This window comes from Panthera tigris, chromosome B4 (genome assembly GCF_018350195.1).
Source record: "Panthera tigris isolate Pti1 chromosome B4, P.tigris_Pti1_mat1.1, whole genome shotgun sequence".
Lineage (NCBI taxonomy): Eukaryota > Metazoa > Chordata > Mammalia > Carnivora > Felidae > Panthera > Panthera tigris.
In genome coordinates, this window is record NC_056666.1 from 128717375 (window position 1) to 128729694 (window position 12320).

The window sequence follows — 12320 nt, forward strand, 5'->3', positions numbered from 1 at the left end:
TGATACCCACCACATTTCATACACATCATATTGAGTGAAGGAAGCTAAAGAAATTAGTCCATTCATGTGAAATTCAAGAGTAGGCAAACTGACCCATGGTTATAGAAGTCAGAAACCGCTGTCCTGTATCTTGATCTGGATGGTGATTCCTCGGGGGCGTATATAAGTGAACGTTTACTGAGCCGAGGACTTTACTTTGTCTACTTCCTGTATATAAGCTGCCCCTCGATATAAAATGTACAAACAATAGTTTGCAAATATTTAGTACGTTGTGAGTTTTTCATTATTTCGATTTTATGTAGTCTAAAATCCCTCCACAAACCTTGAACTTCACAAGGATCAGGGCACCGGCAGTAACCTTGCTTTCCATGTGCCCAACCAGAAGGCTGTCTGACTGGTGAGGACACCTCTCATTCTCCCATGGGCAGAACGAGCATGGCTTTGGTGGCCCAGGAGCTGGTGGATGACCAGACGGGGAAAGGCTTCGAGGCTGGCATTGGTTTGCAGAGGTAACTGGGAGAGCTTTGTCCCCGGGAAGGCTGCTTCTGCTGAAACGTCCTGGGCATCCTCTTGATACGTGACGAGGAGAAAAAAGGGACTATGCTAAATATTTTGGACAGAAGAAGCGAGATCCCGTCAGGTGCATGACCCCGGGCGATAGGCCTCAAAGGGCAGAAACTGCCCCCCTCGCAGAGGGCAGGCCCGTGAAGGCTCACACATCACCAAAAAAGCCCCTTCGTGGCCCTGCATTGATGAACTCGGGCCCGATTATCCGTTCATTGGCAGAAGCCCCCAGCAGCTTGCAGCCCAAGGTAGAAAATCAGCATATGTCCGCTGAGTGAGTTAGGGCATCTACACTGCGTGGTGCCTCCTCCAGTGGGACCGCAAGTCTACACCCGTCAGTGGGCACCGCCGTCTCATGACTTTGTAGTGAGCACAGAGTGGGGGTGTCAACTCTGCCCCTGCTCGCCCTTTCTCCTCTTTGTCCCTATTCACTTGAGGAAACACAGCGAGCGGGCAGGGCTGCGTTGTGGGACCCGTAAAGCTTAAGGTTCCTCGGCAGTGCCCGCCTCCTTGCCTGCATCCCTCCCCTTTCCCACGGCCAGCACCCCCCGCCCCGCAACCTTCTGCTCCGTGACCTGATTTATGGCTGCTGGTTAACTGATCATTGGGCCTAAATTTGCTAGTTTATTAGCGCTAAGGGGTTTCCTTGGAAGTCTATTTGGTTTTTAACCTTTCCCATTAAGAAATTGGTGTGTGTGTGTGTGTGTGTGTGTGTGTGTGAAGAGAGAGAGATTCAACAGTATAAGCATATATACTTCAGTGAGGAGTTCCTGACATCAGCTGACAGAGGAGAAAGAAACAACCGGCAGGATAGAAGGTTCTCGGAGCTCCGCCCCCACCTCATGCGCTCCTCAGGGCAAGTCCCCCTTCCCTCTCTGGGCTTCGTTGCCTCTGCTGAAAAGTAAAGGAGGCAGCTTGGGTCCTGGCTGGGGTCCCTTCCAGGTCTGATTGCCTCCTCTGGGCCAGGGAAACTGTGTCGTCACCAGGCCTCCTACGCCCTCCCTGGTGGAGCGATGGCTCTTGGAGTCCGTTTGCTCTTGCCCGATACCGCTCTCCCGTAAGGTCAGACTCCGCTGGGGTGATACTTTGTACCGTGAGATACTGGGGAGGAGAAGCCTGGGTCCCTTTGTCTCTGACGTCTTCCACGAAGGACCAATCCCGTCCGTTTGAGTGGCCAAGTGAAGCTGGCCACGTGCCGAGGAGAACCTCCAGAACGTTGGTGATAACTCACCTCAGTCCTCTTGGTGTACAACTGCTGGTGGAAGCAAAGGTCACCACAGCAGCCAAACTCAAGGTCACGGACGTGTAGGCTGCGTTGTACAATATGGCGCCTCCTTCCTCCGATTAGCCTCTGCATATACGGGACTCTCAGCCTGGTCTCCTCTTTCTCCTGCGTTTCCCACACCGGTCCCTCCGTTAGTCCCACGTTGCTCATCTTGACTCAGATCTTACCATTCCCCCACTGCCCTCTCCTGGGTGACAGTGTCTCTGAACAAGGCTGAGAATGTCCCTCAGGACATTTGTCCCTCCAGAAGCCCCTCTTACGTGTTTCTTCTCTTTACGGAAGGAGCAGTTCCCAACAGCGTTCTGGGACTCTCCACAGTTGGGTCAGAGGTAACAGAGGTGCCAGGGAGAGGCAGGAAGGACTCAGAGTCAGGAGTGGCGAGAGCGTCCAGAAACCGCAATGGGCCTAAGAGTGTGACTTTGCCACCTGGGAGACTGAAGCCAAATCTTTATTTCACTCATCCACAGGGACCAGGATGGCATTCTTCCGTGTGAAGGTGTGCAGCAAGGAGAGGAGGGTCTGTCAGCTGAAGAGGTAACATTTTTGGAAGAGTTCCCCATCGTGAAGGAGGAGCTAGAAGCAGGCATCAGAAAGCTCCACGCCCTTGCAGACCACATCGACACAACCCACAGAACACTCACCAAAACCAACATGGCGGCCAACTCCATGGCTGTGGTCTCAGGAGCCATGAGCATCCTGGCTCTAATCCTTGCTCCGGCAACAGCAGGAGGAAGTCTGATGTTCTCCGCTGCTGGTAAAGGTCTGGGGACAGCAGCTGGGGTCGCCAGCATCTTGACCAACATTTTGGGACACTTTCGAAATCAAGAAGCCCGAGCTCAGGCCAGCAGCCTAGTGCCCACCCGTGGCCACGAGGTCGGGGAGCCCGGGGGGCAGAAAGCATCTTACCTCATGGCTGTTGGAAAGATGGCTTATGATTATGGAAGTGCCATCAAGGATATTAAGAAGGACATCCGGGCCCTTCAGATAGCTAGAGCCCACCCGCGTCTGGCCGCTGCTGCTAAGCGTCTCCTGACCACTGGCCGAGTCTCGGCCCGAAGGAGCAGGCAGGTGCAAAGGGCCTTTAAAGGCACGATGCTGCTGATGACGACAAACATTCGCTTGCTGGGGAGTGCGATGGCGGGCTTATCCCTCGGCCAGGACTTGACCGCCCTCCTGAAGGACTGGAAGCGACTGAAGGAAGGAGCAAGGACGAAGTCTGCGGAAGAGCTGAGGGCCCAGACCTGGGAGCTGGAAAGGACGCTGACAGAACTCACCCAGCTCTATGAGAGCCTGAAGCGGAGGGTGAGGCTGACATCTCCCTCTTGGGTGGAGCTGGGGGAGGGAGGCGGGAAGCTTGAACTGGGACTTATGGGCACCAAGGTTTATGGGAAAGGTGTTGAAGGAGCCGGGGCGTGCGTGTGTGTGTGTGTGTATGTGTGTGTGTAGTTTGCTTGGATGTTCCTGAGGACGTGGGGTAGACGGTGGCCCCAAAGGTCCAAATGACGTCGGGGGCATCTTGATGATAATGGCGCCTGTCCTGGACAGCCCTGGTCATGCCTTCTATTTCTTTCTCAGTGCTCTAAGAGGGCCTTCCCGGTTGAACAGAAGAGGGCACTGAGCCACATGGAGTGTTGTGGACTGGCATGTGTCCCCTGAACATTTGTGATTGAAGTCCCAATGTGACTCGGAAGAGGTCCCAAAGAGGGCCTTTGGGAAGTGATTGGGGCTGATTCAGGTCACAGGAAGGGGTGATTCTATACGACTGTGTCCTAAGCAGAGGAAGGAACACAAGAGGGCTCTCTCTCTCTCTCTCTCTGCCTGCACCCGCACAGAGGAAAGGCTGTGGGAGCCATCAGCAAGCCCGGAGGGACATCTCACCAGGAACCCAATGGGCCGGAGCCTCCAGAACAAGGAGAAAATACATTCCTGTTATCCAAGGCGCCGGCCTGTGGTGTTCTGCTAGGACAGACCCAGCTGGCTAAGACGGGGAGCTTCTGAGGCTCGCCAAGTTCTCAGCTGGGTGGTGACAGAGTCAGGATACACAGCCAGGAAGCCTGACCGCCGAAGCCCCCGGAGCTGCCCGCCAGGCTGAGCCGGAGCCCTCTGTAGCTCTCCTGTGACTGCTGTTTTCCTTTCTTTACAGAAACTCTTGCAAGAGGAAAGACCCAGGAGCTCATCTTCAGGAGGAGCCACGGGGTCTCTGCCCCAGCCCCCAGCCAGGCTTGGGGAAGCAGGACCCCAGGGGACACAAGAGGACGAGGGCAGGTTGACCCGCCGGGCCTCTGAGCAGAATTAAAAGGGGCAGGGCGGAGGCGGGCTGGTTGGCAGAAGGGATGCCTGGAAACTGAGCAACCGGGAGGTCCACCTGGGTCCTGAGGGCGCTGTCGGCTGGTGAGGGTGGCCAGGGCCATCTGTCCTGCCTCTCCTTTGCCACCCGGCTTCTTCATTGTCCCCCACTCTTCCCTGGGGAGCCACCTCATTCCCACTGCTTTGTCAGCATCCCGGTCGCTCATGTGCACATAGGCTCTCTGCTAAGCGGGGACCGTAAGACAAGGAGGGTCCCTCAGGTGAAGGTCACCTTGGGCTCACCTTGGGCTCACCTTGCGCTCACCGGCTGCCTTGCTCTGCTCTCTTCCTCCCCCTCCCCTGCAGTAAAACCCTGGGTTTGCACACACAGGGATGTCACCGGAACCTGCCGGACCAGATTCCATCAGGAGCCCTCCCTTTCTCCCCAAGTGCTCTGTGCAACTTAGGACCTCTCCAGGCTTCCCCATTCACCTGTCTCTTCTTCTTTTCTTCTTTTTTATGTTTTAGCTGCTATTTTGAAAGCAGTGCATGGACATGAGATGCAACTTTTTTTAAAGTTCAGGAAAGTAAAAACCAGGCGTTGGAAACAATGCATCAACCAAGGGTGACCACTGTTGGCAGCCGGGTGTGGAATTTCCTTCCCGTGGTTACTTGCTTTGGGTGTTAAAGTGTAGCCGTCATTAGACTGCGTGCGGGCGGGGGGCTTAGACTGCGTGCGGGCGGGGGGCGGGGCTTCCTCCAGGCTGCCGTTACATAATAGATTTTTTTTTCTGCAACCCGCTGAGTGGTCTTGCTCTCATTCTCAATTCCTTCATTTGCCTACAGATCTAACACTTCCCATTTTGCTGTTTTCACTTAACGATATTTGCCTGCCCTTCTATATTTCACTTGGTTTTTACAGACTTTTTTCGTGTGTTGCACAATATTCTCTTGATTATATGTAGTCTTTTATTTTATTATTTTTTAATTTTTTTAACGTTTATTTATTTTTGAGACAGAGAGAGACAGAGCATGAACAGGGGAGGAGCAGAGAGAGAGGGAGACACAGAATCTGAAACAGGCTCCAGGCTCTGAGCTGTCAACACAGAGCCCGATGCGGGGCTCGAACTCACGGACCGTGAGATCACGACCTGAGCCGACCGGACGCTTAACCGACCAAGCCACCCAGGCGCCTCATATGTAGTTTTTTAAATTAGACACGTTAGTCATCACTTTCTGTTTCAAGTGGCCAAAACCAGTGCAAACTGGCCTACCCAAAAAAGGGGAGTTTATTGACTCATGTACTTAAAAAGCTTAGGGGTACAGTGGACTTCAGGTGTGTCTGGATCCAGAGGGTAAAAATGATGTCATCAGGTTCCCATTTCTTTTTTTTTTTTTTAATATGAAATTTATTGACACATTGGTTTCCATACAACACCCAGGGGTCCTCCCAACAGGTGCCCTCCTCAACGCCCATCATCAGGCTCCCGTTTGTTAGCCAGGCTTCCACCAGGTTGAGGGAAGAGGGCCCACCCCTCCCGGCACCCCCAAACCTCCCAGTGGCCCCCTTCCTTCCAGTTGGGGGCGTCCAAGGGGAAAGGGGCGGAGCAAAGGTGCAGGGACCACTCTGATTGGTCAGGACTGGGTCCCGTGCCTTTGCCCGTGCTGGTTACTGGTAAGAGTTTATGGTAAAACAGTATGGTTACTGAAAAGAGCCGGAAGAAGGAAAGCAGCAAGGGGTCCGGTAGCTGCCCTCCTCTTTCAGGGACGTTTGGACTAATGGCGATTTTTTAAACTTATACATAGTGGTAAAGTGAACATCTGTGTGCCAAAAACTTGTTGCGTTATTGTTGAGATTTTTTTTCTCAAAATTGTGTCCCTGAATGGGGGTAAAAAGAAGGACCGTATGATGGGAAAGGAGGAGACGCCCCCCCCCCCCAGCCCCCCATCACGGTAGGGAAATAGATCATGGGAAGTTGAGGAAAGACTTAAAAGAGTGGAGGGGAAAGAGCCACCGTCACCATTTCAGACCACAGCCTGCCCGTCTGGTTGTCTACACCTCTCACCGTCCAAGCGGCGAAACGGTTGCCATCCCATGCCTGGGCCACTGTGCTACCTGCTTCTGTTGTTCTCGTGTCCTTGTTTTAAGTTCTTGGTGAGCATAGAGATGACAGAAAAGCCCTCTAAAGGCCTGGTTTGTGCACCCACCCCCACCTGCTCTGTGAATGAGCCCCTGAAGGAAAACCATCTCATCCTTGAGATATCAGTCAGTGCTCCTTTCTCTCTTTTTTAAAAATTTTCTGTCTTTTTTTTTTAATTTTAGAGAGAGGGCACCAGCGGGGGGGGGGGGGGTGGTCGGGGGGAGCGGAGAGCTGAAGGGCAGAGGGCAAGGGAGAGAGAATCTTAAGCAGGCTCTGTGCTCGGCACAAAGCCAGACCTGGGGCTCCATCCACAACCCTGGAATCATGACCTGAGCCGAAATCAAGAGTCAGACACTTAACCAACTGAGCCGGGCCACCCAGGTGCCTCCCTGCATTCCTCTCTGATAAAACTTGTGATTCCTGCCTGAATGCAAATCCACAATCTTTTGAGCTTTTACAAGACATAAGAAAGTATAGAACCCTGTAAAAACTGTTCATTCTCCAGAGCACTTTCTTCCCTGTGACAAGCGTGTTTCCCTGGGAGCTGTCCTCACTTGGGCTCGAATAAAACTCTTTCTTACTTCTAGAGATTCCACAAAGGTTGCTCATGGTGCGTCAACAATCAGCAAATAGACAGCTTTCTCCACATTTAATACTGTTGGCTTAGTGTATGTGTCCTTAAAGTTCCAAATAAACGCTATCAGTAATGATACCAGGCACAGAATAGGTAGTCACTAAGCCTGGGGTTTTGTTTCTTCTGTGGAATGTCTGGAAGAAAACAAGAAAGAGTGAGTTAGCATGGAGGTCCGAGACCCACCTCTGACACTTACCCGCCAGGTTCCATTCCTGGATTTGGGTGCCTCAGCCACGACCCACGTGTAACCCGAATGAAATCCAGGGCTCCATCTGGGTGTGGATTTGTGGTCTCGGAGAAAATGTCCTTGACAGAAAGTCCAGTCCTTATGAAGGCTGTTGAGCCAACACTGGGAGGTGGGAGGTGAGGGGTGGGGGGCGGAGAGGCCATCCTTCCCTCCCCATCCACCCCTCAGCCTCAGCCTCTCCTCCCAGGGGGTAGGGGCTCCCAGACAGACTCTTCGCTGCACCTGTCTCTGCACCCCACTCCCTGACTTGGAGCCCCAGCGACCCTTCTCTCTCCTCCCGGCAGTGCCTTCCATCCTGGGCTCTCTCCGCATCACCGTCTGTTTCTCTGATGTCTAATCTTATACCACCCGGAATCCTGGAGAAGGGGTGCCTTCACCTCATTGTGTCTCCCCGTTAGTTAAGGCTTTGTGCTCCTGGCCAAGAGATGCCCTTTAACCATCCGTGTCCCTCAGGGCAACCCCACCCCACCACTGGCCTCACTCTTCCGGCTTGAGTGGGGTTCTCATGGGTGCCCCATGCCTGACTCCACCACGGCCAGTCAGGAATTCTGAGAGGCCTATCGGTTCTGAGATGTAACCTCTCTTTTAGTAAGCGAGGGAGTCGCACACGTTGGCGTCCTCCCATGAGTGTGGAGAAGCAGCTGTCAGGTGGCCCGGGATGCCACGATCTCACACACACAAGTTCCAGGCTTTTCCAAAGCGTTGGGCCTTCCAGAGGGGCCAGTGAATTTGTCCTGCCCAGGCTGAGGTCTGTGACAGCAGCAAACACGTGGTCAACAGTCCTGCTGGTGACCTGCTCCCTCCCCACTACTAGAAGGAAATTAGGAATCTCAGTCATTAAGCTAAACCCCAAGTCAGCTGGGGAAGGGGGAGGGGCTTCAATTAGGTCTCAGAAACCTCACTCATCCAGACCCATCAGCACCTGACTACCTGTGGGTGGCCTCAAGGGGCCTTCATGTGTCACCCCAGCTCACCCAGGTCCATCTTCAACTATGAACTTCAGGCGGCCCTTGAACTTGTGAAAAAAATGCAAAATACTGTCATCTATAAATCACAGTCCCGTGGGTCTAAAATCTCACTTTTAACTGCAAGCAAACCAAATGGCCATGTGTTCTAGTCAAGGCACATGTTACGCTCAAAGAAATAGCTGTCTGGGGGAAAGTATGTCAGAAACAACTTGAACCTATTCCTGGTCCCTTGAGAAAATGAAAAAGACGTGTGTTTGTGGGAGAGAGGGGGGAAGGGAGAGATAGCCTGAATTCATTGGTATAATTCACCTAGACAAAATCACAGTGGAAAACTAGCCTTCCTTTCTTTGATAGGCAAGATCATGTAGACCAGCCCTGTTCAATATGGTAGCCACTGGTCACGTGGCCACTCAGCACGTAAGATATGCTGTATGTATACAACACCCACTGGATTTCAAAGGCATAGTGTAAAAATAAAAAATAAAAAATAAATATATATATATATATAATATCCAATTAACAATTTTAAGTGATCACATGTTGAAATGGTAACATTTTGGGAAGATTACATTAAATTAAATGTATTATTGAAATCAGTTTCACCCGATTTTTTAAATGTGACTGCAGAAAATTTATAGCTACATGGGTGCGGCTTGCACGATGGTTCTACTGGACGGCGCTGAGGTGGACGGTGAAATAAAAAAGACGAACATAATTTGAATGACGAGTTGGGATGTGCGGGGGCTAATAAACAGCACCACTCTTCTCCCTCCCAAGTTTAGAGCCAATGAAGAAAGAGACTTGGTTCGGGCAGGTGGAGATGAAAGTATCGTCTTGATTAAAGTTGTTGGAGGAAACGGCTTTGGAGGGAATGGGTTGGATGCCCCATACGACTTGCTGCCATTTCACTCCTCAATTAGATGGCCTCACCCCCTTTCCACGCATGGTACTGGACAACCTCGGGCCAGCCCTGTAAGCTTAGGAAGGCCAGTGGACCTCAAATCCATGGCATTTCCTTCCAGCCAACTTGCCCACCGTATAACTTGCTCATCCTTCCTTGTAGTTGGCAAGCAAGATGGAGGAATTACTTGGATGGAATTCCTCCGTACGGAAACGGAATAAGTGTTCCTTCTACACTTCCTAATCTTCTTTTAAATAAGCATCGGATTTATCTGTCGAGTCCACGGCCAGCAGGTGGCAATCAACCATGCAGCAGAACGGCCCTGCTCTCAGCTTCACCCTTCTGCCCCCTCTGTACCAACCACTTCTGTCTGAATCATCCCGGGTCAGCTTTGGGCAGTATAAAGTTTGCTGCTGAGAGGTTTTGAAATGGGTCAGATCAGGGACGCCTGGGTGGCTCAGTCGGTTAAGTGGCCGACTTTAGCCCAGGTCACGACCTCACGGTTCGTGAGTTTGAGCCCCGCGTCGGGCTCTGTGCTGACAGCTCAGAGCCTGGAGCCTGCTTCGGATTCTGTGTCTCCCTCTCTCTCTCTGCCCCTCCCCTGCTTGCACTCTGTCTCTGTCTCAAAAATAAAAATAAACATTAAAAAAGTTTTTAAAAGAAATGGGTCAGATCAAAACAGTAGTAAGTTAACTCTAAGGTCTCACTATGACCAGAATTTCTCCCATTCCGCATCCCAAATGATATCCACGTCCGGTATAGCTCTTCAGAGATTTTGCAGTGAGGTCAAGATTTAGCAGAAAGATAGTCCAACGGTAAATAGCTAGCAGCGAGAACCCCCACATTGCTTCTAAGCCCCTTTCCATTGCAAATTTCCAGGGAAAAAAAATATGAAAGTGTGATCTCCTTGCAAATTAAAGTTTGAAAGAGTTAGTCTGAAATCAAATTGTGTTGCCCTCATGAGATAAAAGTTCAAAGAGATCAAAGTCTTTTAAAGTCCAAAAGAATCAAAGTCCAAAACCAAATTCTCTTCTAGAGCCCAAGGCATTTTTTAAAGTAAAAAAAATCATCCTCCCCAATGTCTTATTTCGGTCATTTTCAGTTAAAGGGGTTCTTTGATTTAAGTTTTTAAACTTAGGAATAATTCCAAACATCCAGAAGAGTTCAAGCAGACTCCGAAGAACGCTCACATACCTACACCCAGATTCTAAGCTTTGTCGGTAGAGGGCGCACTGCAGACTTCTCCTCCGGGCTCTGGTGTGAGCTCCTTTCCTGGTTCCCGTGGAGCTCAACCACCAGGTGGAAGCCAGGGGGGATCGATCCCAGTGAGTTCATCATCACCCCCAGAGGCAGCTTTCTGGTGGGTTCCAAGGCTGCCCCACCCAGCTTCCCAGCTGACACTTTCCCCAAAGGTGGCTTCTGTCCAGGTGGATTCTCAGGGAGGTCAGCAGCACCCCCACCACCTTGAGAGTTTTTGTCGGCACCTCAGTGGGGAGGCGCCTGCGTACAGCCTTGGTCTGCAGCACCCCAGCAAATGTCGTTGCCTCCATTCCTTTTAAAAATTATTAGTTACCAAATCTACCACTCTGCTCTGGGTGAAGCCACAGTCTGGGTATCTGAATTCTAAAACCGTGGGGGACCTCCCAGGATGAAGACATTCGTCGCGGTGAAACGTGGCTTGGAACCAGTAGACAAGTCTGAGGAATTCAGGGTGGGTACCATGGAGGGATGGTCCCGAGGGTGGATCAAAATAATATTTTAACGAAAGAGAGACAGAATTTGGGGCCGCTGAAGGAACACAGCCTCCCCAAGCGTGACACTAAATTTTTTTTTTTAACTGGGTAAATGGCAATTCTCTTTCTCTTTTCTTAAAATTGCAGTACAATATACATAGCATAGAATTTTCCATTTAAACCATTTCTGTGTGTACAGTTCAATGGCATTAAGGAAAGTACATTCACACTGTTGGGGCACCTGGGTGGCTCTGTTGGTTAAGCGTCTGGCTCTTGGTCTCGGCTCAGGTCATGATCTCATGGGTTCATGGGTTCATGGGTTTGAGCCCTGCATCGGGCTCTGCACTGACAGTGCATTGCAGAGCTTGCTTGGGATTCTGTCTCTCCCTCTCTCTGCCCCTACCCTGCTTGCACTCTGTCTCACTCTCTCTAAATAAATAAATAAACTTAAAAAAAAAAAAAAAGTACATTCACACTGTTGTGCAACAATCACCACTGTCCCTATCCGGAACATTTTTGTAATCGGTAACCAAAACTGTCGCCCTTAATCGCTAACTCTTAACCCCTCCCCCAGAGGCCCTGGTTACCAGTGCTGGGGTTTCCATCTCTCTGCATGTGACTACTCTAGGTAACTTATTGAAGCGCAATCACACGATACCTGTTGCTTTGTGGCTGGCTAATTTCACTTAGTATAATGTCCTCAAGGTCCATCCATGTCATAGCACGTGATGGACTTCCCTTCCTTTTTGGGGCTGAATAACACTTGGTCTTGTGTATACAGCGTGTTTTGGGTAGCCATGCATCCACCTGTGGTCATCTGGGTTGTTTCCACTTCTTGGCTATGAAACGCTGCTGTGGACACGGGGGTGCAAATGCCAGTTGGAGTCCCTGCTTTCAGTTCTCTTGAGCCAATCCCCAGAAGTGGGACTGCCCGAACAAATGGGAAGTCTATAATTTTTTGAGAACCCTCCATACTATTCACTGTAGCAGCTGCACTATTTTACAGTCCTGCCCACCGTGACCACGGGCTCCCATTTCTCTACACCCTCGCCAACATTTGTCATTTTCTAGTGTTTTTCCAGTAGCGGCCGTGCTAATGGCTGTGAGGTGGTCTCTCGCGGTGGTTTTGACGTGCATTTCCCTGACGACTGGTGATGTCGAGCATCTTTTCATGTGCCTATTGGCCGTTTGTATGTCTTCTTTGGAGAAATGTGTATTCAAATTCATTGCCCAGTGAACTTTTAACGTCATGAATTTGTAATGGTTAACATCGATTTGGAGCTGCTGTGTGCGGCCTGGCTGAGAAACTACCTGATAGCAGGGAAAAAATGGTCTCCTAGTCCCATCTATCAGTGTCGAAAAGAGCTACAAACAGAGTTTCTCTTCCTTGTGGTTGATCCATTTCCTGAGCTGCACTGTTTACTGAGGCCAAAGGGTCTGGCATCAACCAAGACCTATTCCTGAGGAAAAGAAAGAAAAAGAAAGAAAGAAAGAAAGAAAGAAAGAAAGAAAGAAAGAAAAGAAAGAAAGAGAAAGAAAGAAAAGGAAGGAAGGGAGGAAC

The 12320-nt window shown here is 50.7% G+C and overlaps 1 protein-coding gene across 1 annotated transcript; it reads left to right on the plus strand.

The window, feature by feature from the left end:
- The first annotated feature begins 396 nt into the window (after nt 1–396).
- On the plus strand, nt 397–4846 carry APOL6 (apolipoprotein L6). Its single transcript, XM_015543956.2, has 3 exons — nt 397–509; nt 2317–3151; nt 3993–4846. The coding sequence occupies exons 1-3, from the start codon at nt 421–423 to the stop codon at nt 4143–4145; spliced, it is 1077 nt and encodes a 358-aa protein (XP_015399442.2). The 5' UTR covers nt 397–420; the 3' UTR covers nt 4146–4846.
- Nucleotides 4847–12320: the final 7474 nt, after the last annotated feature.